The following is a 13659-nucleotide window of genomic DNA, read 5'->3' on the forward strand; positions in this document are numbered from 1 at the left end:
ATTTGTTATAAAAAATACATGTATGAACCCATCCACCTTACCTGATGATTTTCTGTCTAATAGTCAAGGTTTAATTATCCTCTAACAATGGATAAAGTCCGTTAAGTCCTTGATTTACTTCAAATTTATTCCATTCTGAAATATGGATCCAAATACTCATGTTTAATCTCTAGTTGCTGAAACAGCATTTAATTTCTTTCCTCATTGTGACTGGATATTTTTCCCATTGAGTTACCATTTTAAGTTCTTTTTAAAGATTCATGGGGTTTTTTTTTTATAATTAGTATTTTTCTTCTAACTACACAGTTTTCTACTAAGTGATTGCAGTATAGCCTTGAAGACTCTTGTTGAATGGTCCACTTTATATTATAGCAGTGCTAATTGCTCCCCATCATATTTTCTTTTTTTAAAAAACATTCTTTGGTACTCATATGTCTTAGATAAATGTTTATTGTTGACTTCAGGAGTTACGTAAAGTGCTTTATTAAACTTAATTGACATTGCTTCTAATCTATATTAAGTATTTTTTTTCCAAATATTTTACGATATTTAATTAGACTAGTCCTTTAACTTAAATCATGAAACAAAATTTACGAATCCTCTAATTCGCTGAATTCTGATGGATGCATGGATTTAATAAAACAAAAAACCTGAAGTAAATGCCACTGAAGCGGTGCCTGGGTGGCTCATTCGGTTAAGCCTCTACCTTCAGTTCAGGTCATGATCCCAAGGTCCTGGGATTGAGTCCCACATCTGGCTCCCTGCTTGGGGGGAGTCTGCTTCTCCCTCTTCCTCCGCACCCCCCCCCAGCCTGTGCTCTCTCTCCTTCTCTTCCTCGCTCCGTCTCTCAAAAAGATAAAATCTTTTAAAAAATGCCCCTGAAAATATGGCATCCCCATTCCAGTGAATCAGCTTAAAATACAATAAAATTTATATATTTTCTAAAATCATTGTGTCTCCATAATTGTATCTGAACATGAACCAAATGAATACTCTCTTTGAGCAGTTTTCAGGATTGCTTCTTAGGCTGTAATTCTCAAGGTGGTTTTTCTTTTTTGGTAGGTGTGGAATGCTATTCATGAACCTCTTGGGAATGTAATAAAAGCAATGGACCCCCTCTACCTAGAAAAAGCAGTAATATACTTTCCTTTCACAAAAATTTGCATATAATCTTATGGAGCACAGACCTCTCTTAGGCCATCTCTGGGCCCCATGTTACAAAACCCTGTTTGGAGTTTTTGATACAGCTACTTCTAAGCAACTGCCTTTGCCTCCTTGTGTCTTAGGGGCTGACATAGCTGAGGTGATGCTGGATTTCATTGACTGGCTGACCCACCAGGAATTTGGCCGAAGGTGTGTGGTCAGTATCAGAGATATCCTGTCCTGGGTTAACTTCATGAATACAATGGGGGAGGAAGCTGCTTTGAAAAGGCCAGAGACCATCTCCACTGTGACATCATTTGTCCATGCTGCATGCCTGGTGTACATAGATGGAATAGGTTCAGGTATGTTGTCTATTAGCTGGTGTGGGGTCAAGAGGGTTAGGGTAGAGGGGAGTATGAAATGGAACAAGCCCAGACCTCTGACCTCTGACCCAGACAGTTTAAAAAAAAATGACTTACTCTAACATTTCTAAGATGCAGAATGGATTTTATTTTCTTTCTACTCTTTTTGAGAAGTGGTTGATGTAAAAGAGAGGCTGCAACTTCTCATTGCTTATAGGCCAGGGACTTGGTAAACATGAAATGGTGATTACCAGTAAAAAGAAGACTGTTGGAAATGCCCTTGCTCCTGAAGGACTGGATAATTCTTAACATGAATGGTCATTTATAGTTAATGGCCTGAATCCTTTAGTTTGTTTGTTTTTAAGTTTACCATAATTTCATAAAATTCAGTGTTTAAATTCTGTGTTTTATCAGCAGTGAAGATTACAGATATAAACCAGTATGATCAACAGTACCACATTAATTACTCCTACCTCCAGGCTGATTCATCTTGGAGTGCATAGGTGCTTTACTGAATAAGCTGCTTCTGATCTATGAATTGTGGGAATGGGGGATCAAGACTTTGCCTTTGGACTATTTACAGTAGCAATTGCATTTTGGGTGTAACTTCAGCAAGGGCCTCATTTCCTCTGGAAACCACCCAAGTAGTGGGTGATGAGTAGTTGGGAAGCTTGGCGTCCATGCTGTTGTTTGATGGACTGATCCTCTGTCTTTTAGGGGTAACTTCCTCAGGGTTTGGTACGGCCCTCTTGGCTCGCAAAGAATGTCTGAAATTCCTAATCAAGAAACTTTCCAAGATAGTACGACTTACAGAATGTCAGAAAAATGAATTGAAGATTTATGACAGACTCAAGGCCAAAGAATTTACTGGAATAGATAACCTTTGGGGAATTCATCCATTTTTTATACCAAGGGGTAAGAATGATTTTAAATAAATGAAGATTCTGTTCTTGTAGATCATAGGTACTTGACTTTTATTGTGACTTTTAGTGTATCACACTCATGATTATTTTTAAACTAGTTATCTGAATTAGAATCTGACTTGACATAACCAACTGTAATTTCATGAATAATTAAAAATATATAACTGACATATAAAAATAGGGGAAAGTATAGTCTTTAATCTATGAATAAATTATCTTGTAAAAATGCATTTATTTGTTATTTAGTGCTCAAAACAAGAGCTTTCCTATAGTGATAATTCAACCCATAATGTAGACCCTCATCATTGCCTACCAAAATAGTTTTGTGAACCCTTGTGGGCAGGAATTTCATCACTCATCTTCTTGTCCCTGACACCTGAGATGTAATCTAGCAGTCATAGGCATTCAGAAAATGTCTGTTGATTGAGTGAATGGATGAATGAGTGAGTGATTAAATGGGTAACTCAGGTGGGTTTCAATTCTAATCCTTGCTCTCATTCTTACTAGGTTGCTTCTATCAAATATTTAAATGAGGTAGATTAGCTATCTTAGAAGGCACTAGTAATTTTTCAGATTGTTGCTTCTCTAGCAGGGTCATCTGTTTCTTGTCCCTTCCTCCCTCCCTACATTAATAATTATTGAGTGTCTGAAATGCTTAGAGGAGCAGTGGCAGTTACTGGGGGTTCAGTGGTGAACAAAACCAGCCTAGGTTCCTGGCCTAATGGAATATCGCCCTTTTCTCTCTCCCTCTTCGATAGTACTCTTCATCCACAATGGTGCATCCATGATCTGATTTCCCTAAGTCATTATCATAATATTCAATACTCTCATGTAGGAGCTATATGTTAGTGACCTGGAACCGGGGGGGTCCTTGCTCTGCTTCCATAGCTGAGGTAATAGATGTTTTCCTAGCCCTCCAAACTGGTATACGAAAAGTTTCTTCCAGGAAACACAGTGACACAAATGTTAAGCCCTATAAAAGTATTATTAGTCTGCAGTTCAGCTAGATTATGGGTTAAAGATGCATCCTGAATTGTCTGGGAGGCCTAAAAACCTTGGATGAAATTATTTATATGGATACACGTGGCCTACACACCTAGCTTCCACTTGACTTTTAGGAAAATACTTATGTGTGAAGGTAAATTGTACAAGTACATGTAGTAATTCCAGGTGTAGGTTGTGAAAGGAAAAACATGCTTGCAGTTAGACCTATGTAAGTAAGTATATGCATAGATATAAGCGCTGGAGAGATCTGAGTAGTAGGCACAGTTGAAGAACGTATGCTGCTGGCCATTCCTTTAAAGGATTTTATAACCTAAAAGTGGGGAAATGTTGAAATACGGCTGAGCATTTTCATTACAGATGGTGCTTCACTGACTGAAAGTCTACTTGTTAGAGTCTTTAAATCTTGGCGTTGACATGTATATGTGATTTGGTTGATGTCCAGCTTATATGTGGCTTTTCTTTTCTCTACTTAAGGACCTGTCCTTCACAGGAATAATATTGCCGACTATGCACTCAGTGCAGGCACCACAGCTATGAATGCCCAGAGGCTCTTAAGAGCCACAAAACTGAACAAACCCATTCTCCTGGAGGGCTCCCCTGGTGTGGGCAAGACAAGTTTGGTGGGAGCATTAGCAAAGGCTTCAGGCAACATCCTTGTTCGAGTCAACTTGTCAGAGCAGACGGTAAGCTTCGTCATCCTATAGCTGATGAGGATGAGTATAGGGAGTAATATTTGTATCTGTTTATAGAGTTTCTTAATCAGAAATAGTTAGGACCTTTTCAAAATCCCAAATATTTCATGGTGATAAAGACCACAGCAACATGACCTTCCAAACTAAGTCTTCTTTTAGATTCATTAATAACTGATATCTATAATATTATTCTCTCTAGATGTTTATTCTAATTGTCTTTTGAGAGATAATTGCCCAATTCAGTATTTATTGTAATATAACCCTCTTTATTTTTGTCCTTTCTAAAAAAAAAGTTAATAGAAATAAACAATCTCATGAAATTATGGGACAAGAGGTGACAAATGAGACTCTGTAGGAATGGGGTCTGGGAGCAGGGCCTGGGCCTTGTTACTGGTCTTTATTTTTATTTGTTTTGTTTAAAGCTCACCAGTTAATTTCCAAGTATAGCCACAGTTGAGAACTACTGATCTAGAGCTCCTGCTCCGATCGATTGATACTTGCAGTATTGTGACAAGGTCCTTGGGGGCATGTCTGGGCTCCTGGTAAAGAGTGCTAGGATTGATTAATTCTGTCTTGGGTATAAAAAGGAAAAGTGGCATAAGGCCCAAGAATTTATCATGTTAGGTTTAGGGTCTTGGGATCTAGTTAATTTTTTTATGTAATGTTGGCTTTTCCTCCTTTCTGCCCCCTCTCAAAGGACATCACAGACCTGTTTGGAGCAGATCTACCTGTTGAAGGTGGCAAGGGAGGAGAGTTTGCCTGGCGGGACGGGCCCTTGCTGGCGGCTCTGAAGGCAGGCCATTGGGTTGTACTGGATGAGGTGAGAGGACTGTTTTGTCGTGCCCAGCATGGGGTCACAAGGGGAAGAACAGTCATACTTTTCATATTGCTGGGACGACCATGCTGTTTTGCTAGTAAAGACAAATTCTCTAATGAAGAAAAGTCCTCCATGGTTTCTTTTAAGAGTAAGAAAAGTCACTTGTCAGAAAGCACATAGAGAAACCCCTGTATATACAAGCCACTAACTCCTGCTTTTGTAAGCCAGCTTCCAGAGAAAAACTGTCTCTTCACTGGTTTATTCTATGGTCTCTGGTGGACTGGCTTTGTATTTTGTATTTATTTCATGGGTGTTTTACAGTGTCAGCCACAAGCTTTATAAGTGCAACAGAGAGACTGCTGCAGGAAGTTATCTTAAGAGACATAGAAAAAATGGTGAGAAAATGGTCAGTGTTACATGTGCATATTGGATAAGTTGTTGACTGGAAGAACAGAGTCCCTCATGATACCTGGGATAAATGCTGAATCTTAGTGACCAGCAGGCAGCTGGAGATACTGAAAAGTGCTGCACAAAAATAAAAAATTTAAGGCTATGGGCAAAAGCATCTGGTCACTTTGGGATATGCCTTGTTAATCCAGGAGAAGGCTGGGGAGTAGTGGTGGAGCTTCAAGGATTGGTGTGATCAGAATGCTGTGGATGGAACTTTTGAGACTGGCCCCAGCTGGTCCCCGAGATTCAGACCCCCTGTGGGGTTTCTTTTCAGCTGAGCTGCTTCCTGCTTATCATGGGGGGAGATATTAAGGAGGAGGAAGGTGATTTTTAGAAAAAGATGCCTGATAGTATTCTTTAGCCAGGAAAAAAAAAATGCCCAGTTTTAAAATTTAAGGCTTCAGACCATACTCCTATTGGGTGGAAGTGCATCCAGGTACCCAAGACATTCTTGACTGCAGTCACATTTAAGAGCAGCTTTTAGAGCTTTACCTGTTTGGGAATATTCAATGGAATTTGTACCTTGTAGTGTTTATGTAAACATGACACTTGAAATTCTGTTATAGTCTGTTTTTTTGTCTGTTTACATTTTATTGATTTCGCATTTTCCTAATTGAATTTTTCCATGTCTAAAAACTACCACACTTTGCATCCCTGAGCTGTAATCTGAAGACCTCCGTTCAGCTCTTTTCATTTTTGGCACAGAAACTTCTTGTATTTGTTCTTGTTCACAAAAATTTTGGTGAAAATTAGCTATGTCGATCTACTTTATGTAGTTTATATCATGACTTTGAAGCCCATTTGGAGATTTCATTCAGTTTTTTACCTGAGAAAGATATTTAAGTATGTAAAGAGCTGTCTTCATCTTTAAAGATCTCACAGTGCAAAAGTGAGATCTGTGTACTGGCCAGTTTTTTTTGGTAAGCTGGGATATACAAAGTAGGTCCGTATAGATGAATACAATGGACACAGTTTAATTTTAGAAAAGATTTAAACTGCTTTTTAAAAAAATTCAGTCTGAATATTTATTCAATTTACTTAAAAGTTATTGATAATTTATATTCCCCAGATGTCTGAAATATATAGGTATATATATATATGTATATACATATGTGTATATACACACACATATATATATGAAATAATAGGATGAATATACTTGGATTAAGAAATAGAATGTTACTGGGGCACCTGGGTGGCTCCGTCAGGTAAGCATCCGACTCTTGGTTTTGGCTCAGGTCATGATCTCAAGAGTTGTGGGATGGAGCCCCATGGCAGGCTCTGTGCTCAGTGGGGAGTCTGCTGGACATTCTCTCTCTCTACCTCCCTCCTCCCCTCCCCCCTTCCTTTCTCTCTCTCTCAAAAATAAATCAATCTTAAAAAAAATGGAATGTTGTCAATATTGTTTGAGCTTCCTTCTCCTGTAGACAGCACTATTCTACATTTGTGCATATTCTTCTTCTTTTTGTTATAGTTATACAGCATATGTAATAAATATATGTACTTTCCTCAAATAGCTCAACCTGGCTTCTCAGTCTGTATTGGAAGGACTCAATGCTTGTTTTGACCACAGAGGAGAAATCTATGTTCCTGAGTTAGGAATGAGTTTTCAAGTACAGCATGAAAAGACGAAGATTTTCGGGTGTCAAAATCCTTTTAGACAAGGAGGTGGGAGGAAAGGCTTGCCAAGGTCTTTCCTTAATAGATTCACTCAGGTAAGATTTGCTGTTGCCATGGAGACCAAAGGTGAAATGTCGGGGATGATAGGACTGCTGGCACATACCTATTAGGATGCTCACTGTAAGAATGAGAGAGCATCAGTTTAATGATCTGTTTCTCAATTCCATGTCTCTATATGATGAATATTAACGTGACTGATTCCCATCATCACTTTCTTCCTGGTGTGAGTCCCTTTGTCTTCAGTCCTGGAGAACCTGGTGTGTTATCAATTAGTAGAAAATAAGGTGACCACCCCTCCAGGAATTCCATTACCGTGCTCAGGATCAAGGCCAGTTTTTGACCATTCCAGGTGTCTAAGTGATCTATTAAAATACTGAAATTTTTTTAATGATGAAAATGATGTATTAAAGTGAGAAGGAAAACTAACAGGAAGAATAAAAAATCCAGTATTCTCCATACCAGAGTCGATCATTATTAACATTATTAACATTTGATGTATTTCTTAGTTTCTTACTGCCTTTATTCTCATTTGCAGAGGTCAGAGTGTTGTGTGTGTGCGCGCACGTACTTACATATGCTTACTTGTTTTAACATTTGTCAAAGTTTGACTAGTCTGTAGATTTGGAAATGGCTCTAGATGTTAGCTTTCTTCAGTGTCCCTTTCCATTGATAATTAATAATTCACTGAGTATCTTTTCAGACTAATTTATTCTGAAGAATTTCAAACATACTGAAAAGTTGAAAAGTTGAGATTTTGAAGTAAATGCTCCCATGCCTTACCATCTTGAGTTTTGAGGGCATTATATACATGAGAAATTTAAAAAATATATATACTTAAAAATATAAACAAATACACTTAAGTTGTATGTATTTTTTTTCTTTAATTCACTAGAGCGGAGCTAACAACAACAAAACCTCTGTTGCCCTGTATTTCAAATATTTTATAGGATTCTGTATCCTAAAAATGCAAGAAAAGAGATTTCTGTAACTGAAATTTTATATATATCTAAACTGAGGTACTGTTACTTTGGTGTTAAATAACAATTTTACTTTATAAGTGGTAGTCCTTCCTCATGTTCAGGAAAGAGAAGCAATAGCATTTCTTCATGTTCTTTTTGGATTCTATAGGTCTTTGTGGATCCCCTTACAGTAATTGACATGGAGTTCATTGCCAGTACTCTGTTTCCAGCCATTGACAAAAATATTGTCAAGAAGATGGTTGCTTTCAACAACCAAGTAAGTACCTACTTGTATTAATTGTTTTTAGTTTTCATGCTATAAATAAAAGCATCATTTTTTTCATTGTGGGACACTATCAAATTTACCAGTCTCTAAAATAAACCACATTGAATTGTACAAGTTTCTAGTGGAAGAACCTATTTATTTGAGGATTACAGTAATTCAGATCTATTGTGTGTATCAGTATTAATGCTTACAAGAGTATTCCTGGTTTACATGTCTGGGTTGGGAGAAAGAGACATTTGTATCAAACCTGCTAATTTCTATTTCAGATTGTATATGCATTTGTAGTACATTACAGTACTCAATGCAATGCACTAGCAATGGGACATGTTTCCCAATAATGCTGTTTTCTTTTTAGATTGATCACGAAGTGACTGTTGAGAAGAAATGGGGGCAAAAAGGAGGACCCTGGGAATTCAACCTTCGGGACCTTTTTCGCTGGTGTCAGTTGATGCTAGTTGACCAGTCCCCTGGGTGTTATGATCCTGGTCAGCATGTGTTTTTGGTCTATGGTGAGAGAATGAGAACCAAGGAAGACAAAGAAAAGGTGAGTTTAACACTTGTTCTTTGTGTTTCTTTCCATCTGAAAGCTGATTTCTTAAGGGAGAGAAAGGGCATACTCACTAATAATACTAAACTCATTAAAGCTGCTTAGAATTTAGAAGTTAAGGAAAGAGGGGCGCCTGGGTGACTCAGTCAGTTAAGCGGCTGCCTTCGGCTCAGGTCGTCGTGATCCTGGGGTCCTGGGATCAAGCCCCACGTCCGGCTCCCTTCTCAGTGGAGAGCCTGCTTCTCCCTCTCCCTGTGCCTACTTGTGCTCTCTATCTCTCTGTCAAATAAATAAATAAAATCTTTAAAAAAAAAAAAAAGTTAAGGAAAGAGCTCTTTCCTTCGGCCTCTTTCCGGCGGCAGCAGTGGATTACGAAGGGCCAAGATGAAGGCTTGAGACCTTCCTGGTAAGAAGAAGGAGGAGCTTCTTAAACAGCTGGAAAAGCTGAAGGTGGAGCTGTCCCAGCTGCGCGTCACCAGTGTGACAGGTGGCGTGGCTTCTGAGCTCCCATTACCCATGTTATCACAGTCATCAACCAGACGCAGAAAGAGAACCTCTGGAAATTCTACGAAGGTAAGAAGTACAAGCCCCTGGATCTGTGGCCCAAGAAGACACGTGCCATGTGCTGCCAGCTGAGCAAACACGAGGAAAACCTGAAGGCCAAGAAGCAGCAGCAGAAGGAGTGGTGTACCCTCTGCGAAGTACGGGGGGTCAAAGCTTGAGCACTGGCATCAGTAAAACACAAAGTGGGGGGGAGGGGAAAAAGGAAAGAGACTAAACGTTCACCTACCTCGAGGTCTCAAAATGCAGAGTAGTTTGCTTCGGAGTACACACTTTATTTATCCATCTGAATCCCCTTATTGCAAACCTTATTAAAACAGTTTTGCCCCCCAGTAATAAAGAACTAGGTCTTTTATCCTCTTTCAAGGTGCAGAGGGGAGAAACAGGAGGAGACAGGTGATAGTAAAGGAGGAGGGTTTTCTGGTTTTAAATAAGCTGAGTTACAAAGTCTTTTCTCTACAAAGTATTAAGTAGTTACATAAGAATATTCTGTATCTGAATGGAAGTAAAAATATCTCTTTGTAAATAGAAAATAACAGTAGAATTCCTAACCTAATAAACTAATAATGTGTTCATTTTGCTTTGTGGTATTTAAAGTCCAGTCTCACAGAATACAGTAGCTGCAGGCAGGAGGCACTATCATGACCTCCTACCAATGAGGATTCAATGCCCACAGTCATGGAGTATCACCTATAGTAAGTGATGGAGCCAGCATTCCAGCCTAGAACTTTCCTTCCATATCCCAGTTGTAGCCAAATGTTAACTCATTCATTATGTGCAAGTGCCTTTTGGTCATTATATTAGGACAAAATATTCACCTAGTTTTTTTGTTAGGATTTTATTTATTTATTTATTTGACACAGGGAGAGAGACAGCTAGAGAGGGAATACAAGCAGGGGGAGTGGGAGAGGGAGAAGCAGGCTTCCCGCTGAGCAGGGAGCCCGATGCTGGGCTCGATCCCAGGACCCTGGGATCCTGACCTGAGCCGAAGGCAGACGCTTAATGACTGAGCCACCCAGGCGCCCCTCACCTAGTTTTTTAAAATAGAATTTTATTATATATAATTCATCTACCATCAGCTAGTATTTTATTTTCTTCATCCACTTAACTGATTATACTGTATTCATCGTGGCCAGACCCTGGCCAGTTATTGGGTAATTGATGTTAGTCAAATGGAATGTCACCGAAAGGTTTCCATCACTTCTCTATGTTAGTTATTGTAATTCGCGCACACACACACACACAAACACACACACAGTGAATAGGAAAAAGGCTTATCAAAGCTGGAAGAGTTTGAGTAAATTGAATCTGACTTTGTAAAACTAAATAAATCAACTACATTTTGAAAGTATTTGTAATTTTAGTTCTGGTAGACTGTCAGGGAGAGGAAAGGATAATTTGCTTTGGAGTAGAATATAAGATCATCAAACACCTGGACCCAAAAGTATGTGACAGGAGCACTTTTCTCCTGTGCTCCTTTTTGAGTCTAGTCAGTGTTTGGTACTGATAATGATTTTATCTTCATCATTTTTTTCCTGGTATTTCTCAAACTCTTATTAATTTTTTTAGCTGAGGTGTAATTGACATACAACGTAGAGTTTTGGGTGTACAACACAATGATTCAGTATTTGTATACATTGTGAAATGATCACTGCAATAAGTCTAATTAACATGTTTCACCTTACATAGTTACAAAAGACTTTTGATGACAACTTTTTAAATCTGTTCTCTTAGCAATTTTCAAATACATTACACAGTATTATTGATTATAGTCACCATGTCATACATTCTATTCCTATGACTTATTTTATAATATTTTTATTTTCTGATTTTAGTCAGTGTACAATGATTAATATGAGTATTGCTGCTTTGTTAGAAACCTGCAACTTGGTGTACATATCCTGGGTGGTTGGAATTTTTCCTGCTGCTCTGGGCTAAATTAGTGTATTTTACACACCCCTAGCTTTACCCCCTAACTCAACTCCTCTTAAAAAGAAATCCAGAAAAGAAGTAGGGCTAGTGGCAAGTTTTCTAATTGTATTTCTGGTAAGGATGTGATTACTGAATGTAAATAATCAGAGAAATAACATTGGTTGTCCTTCTACATAAATAGAAAGCTAAAATGGTGTTTCGGAGTGAGACTGGCTTGGATCTAAAATCACTTACTAACCATGAGTAAATCCTTACAACTCTTATGAATCCTGTTATCCATATCTGTAAAGTGGAAATGATACCTAGTTTGCAAGGCTATAAGGATCATACATAATAAAGAACCTCTATAATGTACGGCACATAATAGGTGCTCAAGAAATGGTCATTGTTCTTTATAATCTTCAGACTACTATTCTCCTCTATGTTTTTAGGTGATATCTTGAATGATGAGAGCAGATTCATTTTTCATCTGTAGATTTGCCATCACATGTGTGGCTTTAATTTATGATACATTCTCAACTGGAATCTCAAATAATTTGAGATTAAGTGACTAGACTTTGCTTGAGTTCCAGTTTGCTTTCATCTTAAAGATTTAAATAAATGTAATCTATAAGCAAAAGTTTATAGGAGAAGATTCAAAAGGATAAGGAAATTGTGACTAGTGTCCACTTACAGTGCCATGACTGTTGTTGCTGTGCATGTTTTCTAGAAGCTTTGGCTCAGAATTTCGTGGCCTGACTTGTGTTCTGACTGTATTATCTTCATTTAGGTCGTTGCTGTATTCAAGGATGTGTTTAATTCAAGTTCCAACCCATACACGGGATCCAGACTATTTCACATCACTCCTTATGATATTCAGGTGAGGCATGTAGGAATATCCTCTATTCTTTTACATTTTTCTTTGATTTCCTCTGCTCCCACAACCAGGCACACTTGTGAAATCTCACCGGCATGTCTTTTTCAGTTGGGCTACTCAGTCCTTTCCCGTGGCAGTTACGTTCCTCTCCCGTCCCGCCGTCCCCTGGCACTCCTGCACCAGTCATTACGGTCTGTGGAGTCTATTATGAAGTGCGTGCAGATGAGCTGGATGGTTATACTTGTGGGGCCAGCCTCTGTGGGCAAGACCAGCCTGGTCCAGCTTCTGGCACACCTTACTGGTCACACATTAAAGATCATGGCTATGAACAGTGCAATGGACACTACAGAGCTTCTGGGTGGATTTGAGCAGGTAAATGGTCTGCCTTCACATTTTCAGGCAAAACCTACATAATTGCTGTGGTCTGACTGATGGTCTTTTGAGTTGGTGACTACAAGTAGTATTTTATTTATTTATTATTTTTTTATTTAAAGGAGTATTCTTTTGAGTCTGGTCGGTGGCAATGATGAGTTTGTGCTCTGGAAATTTCAGGTTGATCTTATACGTCCATGGAGGCAGCTGCTAGAAAAGGTGGAGGGCACTCTAAGGGCACTGTTAAGAGACAGCCTCCTTATCAGTGCTGATGATGCAGAAGTAGTGCTAAGAGCCTGGAGTCACTTCCTTCTGACCTGTAAGCCCAAGTGTCTTGGAGATGGTGGTAGAGGTATCACAATGGAGATTGTCAACAAGCTGGAAGCGGTATTACTGCTTATGCAGCGACTCAACAATAAAATCAACTCCTACTCCAAGGCAGGTATGTGTGTTTGGATGTGTTTATCAGATATGTATGTAGCATTGTCCATATAGTGTCCATATATAGGTAGTAATATATTTGTAAGGTAACATCTGTAATTTTTTATTAATGTAATAGTTATTAGCAAAACTTGAAAATCTTTGTTTTAGAAAGTAAAATGAAGCTAATGAAAAATAATCCAGAATTGATGATCCTAAACAAAGCAAAAACAAAGAAATACCTGTACAGTACTGTAAATGTACTTTCCTTATATTTTTTTAAATTTTCTTTAGCTTTATTGTAAGAATACAGTATATAGTATATATATACAGTGTACATAATGTGTTAATTGACTGTTATTAGGAAGATGGCTATTAGTAGTCAGGTTTCTGAGGGGTCAAAAGTTATATGTGGATTTTTGAATGGGGAGAGGTTAGCACCCTTATCCCCTTTGTTTTTTAAGGGTCAGCTGTATTTCTTTAAAGACTTCTGGACTTTGTGGATTAGTTTGATCTTATATTTTTATTTGATCTATTAAGACTTAAAAAAACAAAACATACAGTTCACCCATTTCTCCCCCACAACTCCCTCAACCTCCAACCTGTTCTCTGTATCCAGAAGCTTGGTCTTTTGTTTAAGAACTTACATGTAAG

General features: G+C 38.4%; 1 protein-coding gene across 1 annotated transcript in view; it reads left to right on the forward strand.

Annotated features, from left to right (window-relative positions):
* The window catches only part of MDN1 (midasin AAA ATPase 1), a 157813-nt gene that overhangs the window by 69682 nt on the left and 74472 nt on the right, over nucleotides 1-13659 (forward strand). The window contains exons 34-43 of the mRNA XM_028108025.2: nucleotides 1287-1505; nucleotides 2223-2420; nucleotides 3908-4116; nucleotides 4823-4945; nucleotides 6910-7107; nucleotides 8201-8308; nucleotides 8673-8861; nucleotides 12127-12216; nucleotides 12322-12585; nucleotides 12766-13027. Of these exons, the coding sequence (XP_027963826.2) occupies nucleotides 1287-1505; nucleotides 2223-2420; nucleotides 3908-4116; nucleotides 4823-4945; nucleotides 6910-7107; nucleotides 8201-8308; nucleotides 8673-8861; nucleotides 12127-12216; nucleotides 12322-12585; nucleotides 12766-13027 (1860 nt within the window). The remainder of the gene's footprint in view (nucleotides 1-1286; nucleotides 1506-2222; nucleotides 2421-3907; nucleotides 4117-4822; nucleotides 4946-6909; nucleotides 7108-8200; nucleotides 8309-8672; nucleotides 8862-12126; nucleotides 12217-12321; nucleotides 12586-12765; nucleotides 13028-13659) is intronic.

The sequence above is a fragment of the Eumetopias jubatus genome, unplaced genomic scaffold (assembly GCF_037043125.1).
Source record: "Eumetopias jubatus isolate StellerSeaLion01/CBP00866 unplaced genomic scaffold, mEumJub1_p1.0 scaffold_6, whole genome shotgun sequence".
Lineage (NCBI taxonomy): Eukaryota > Metazoa > Chordata > Mammalia > Carnivora > Otariidae > Eumetopias > Eumetopias jubatus.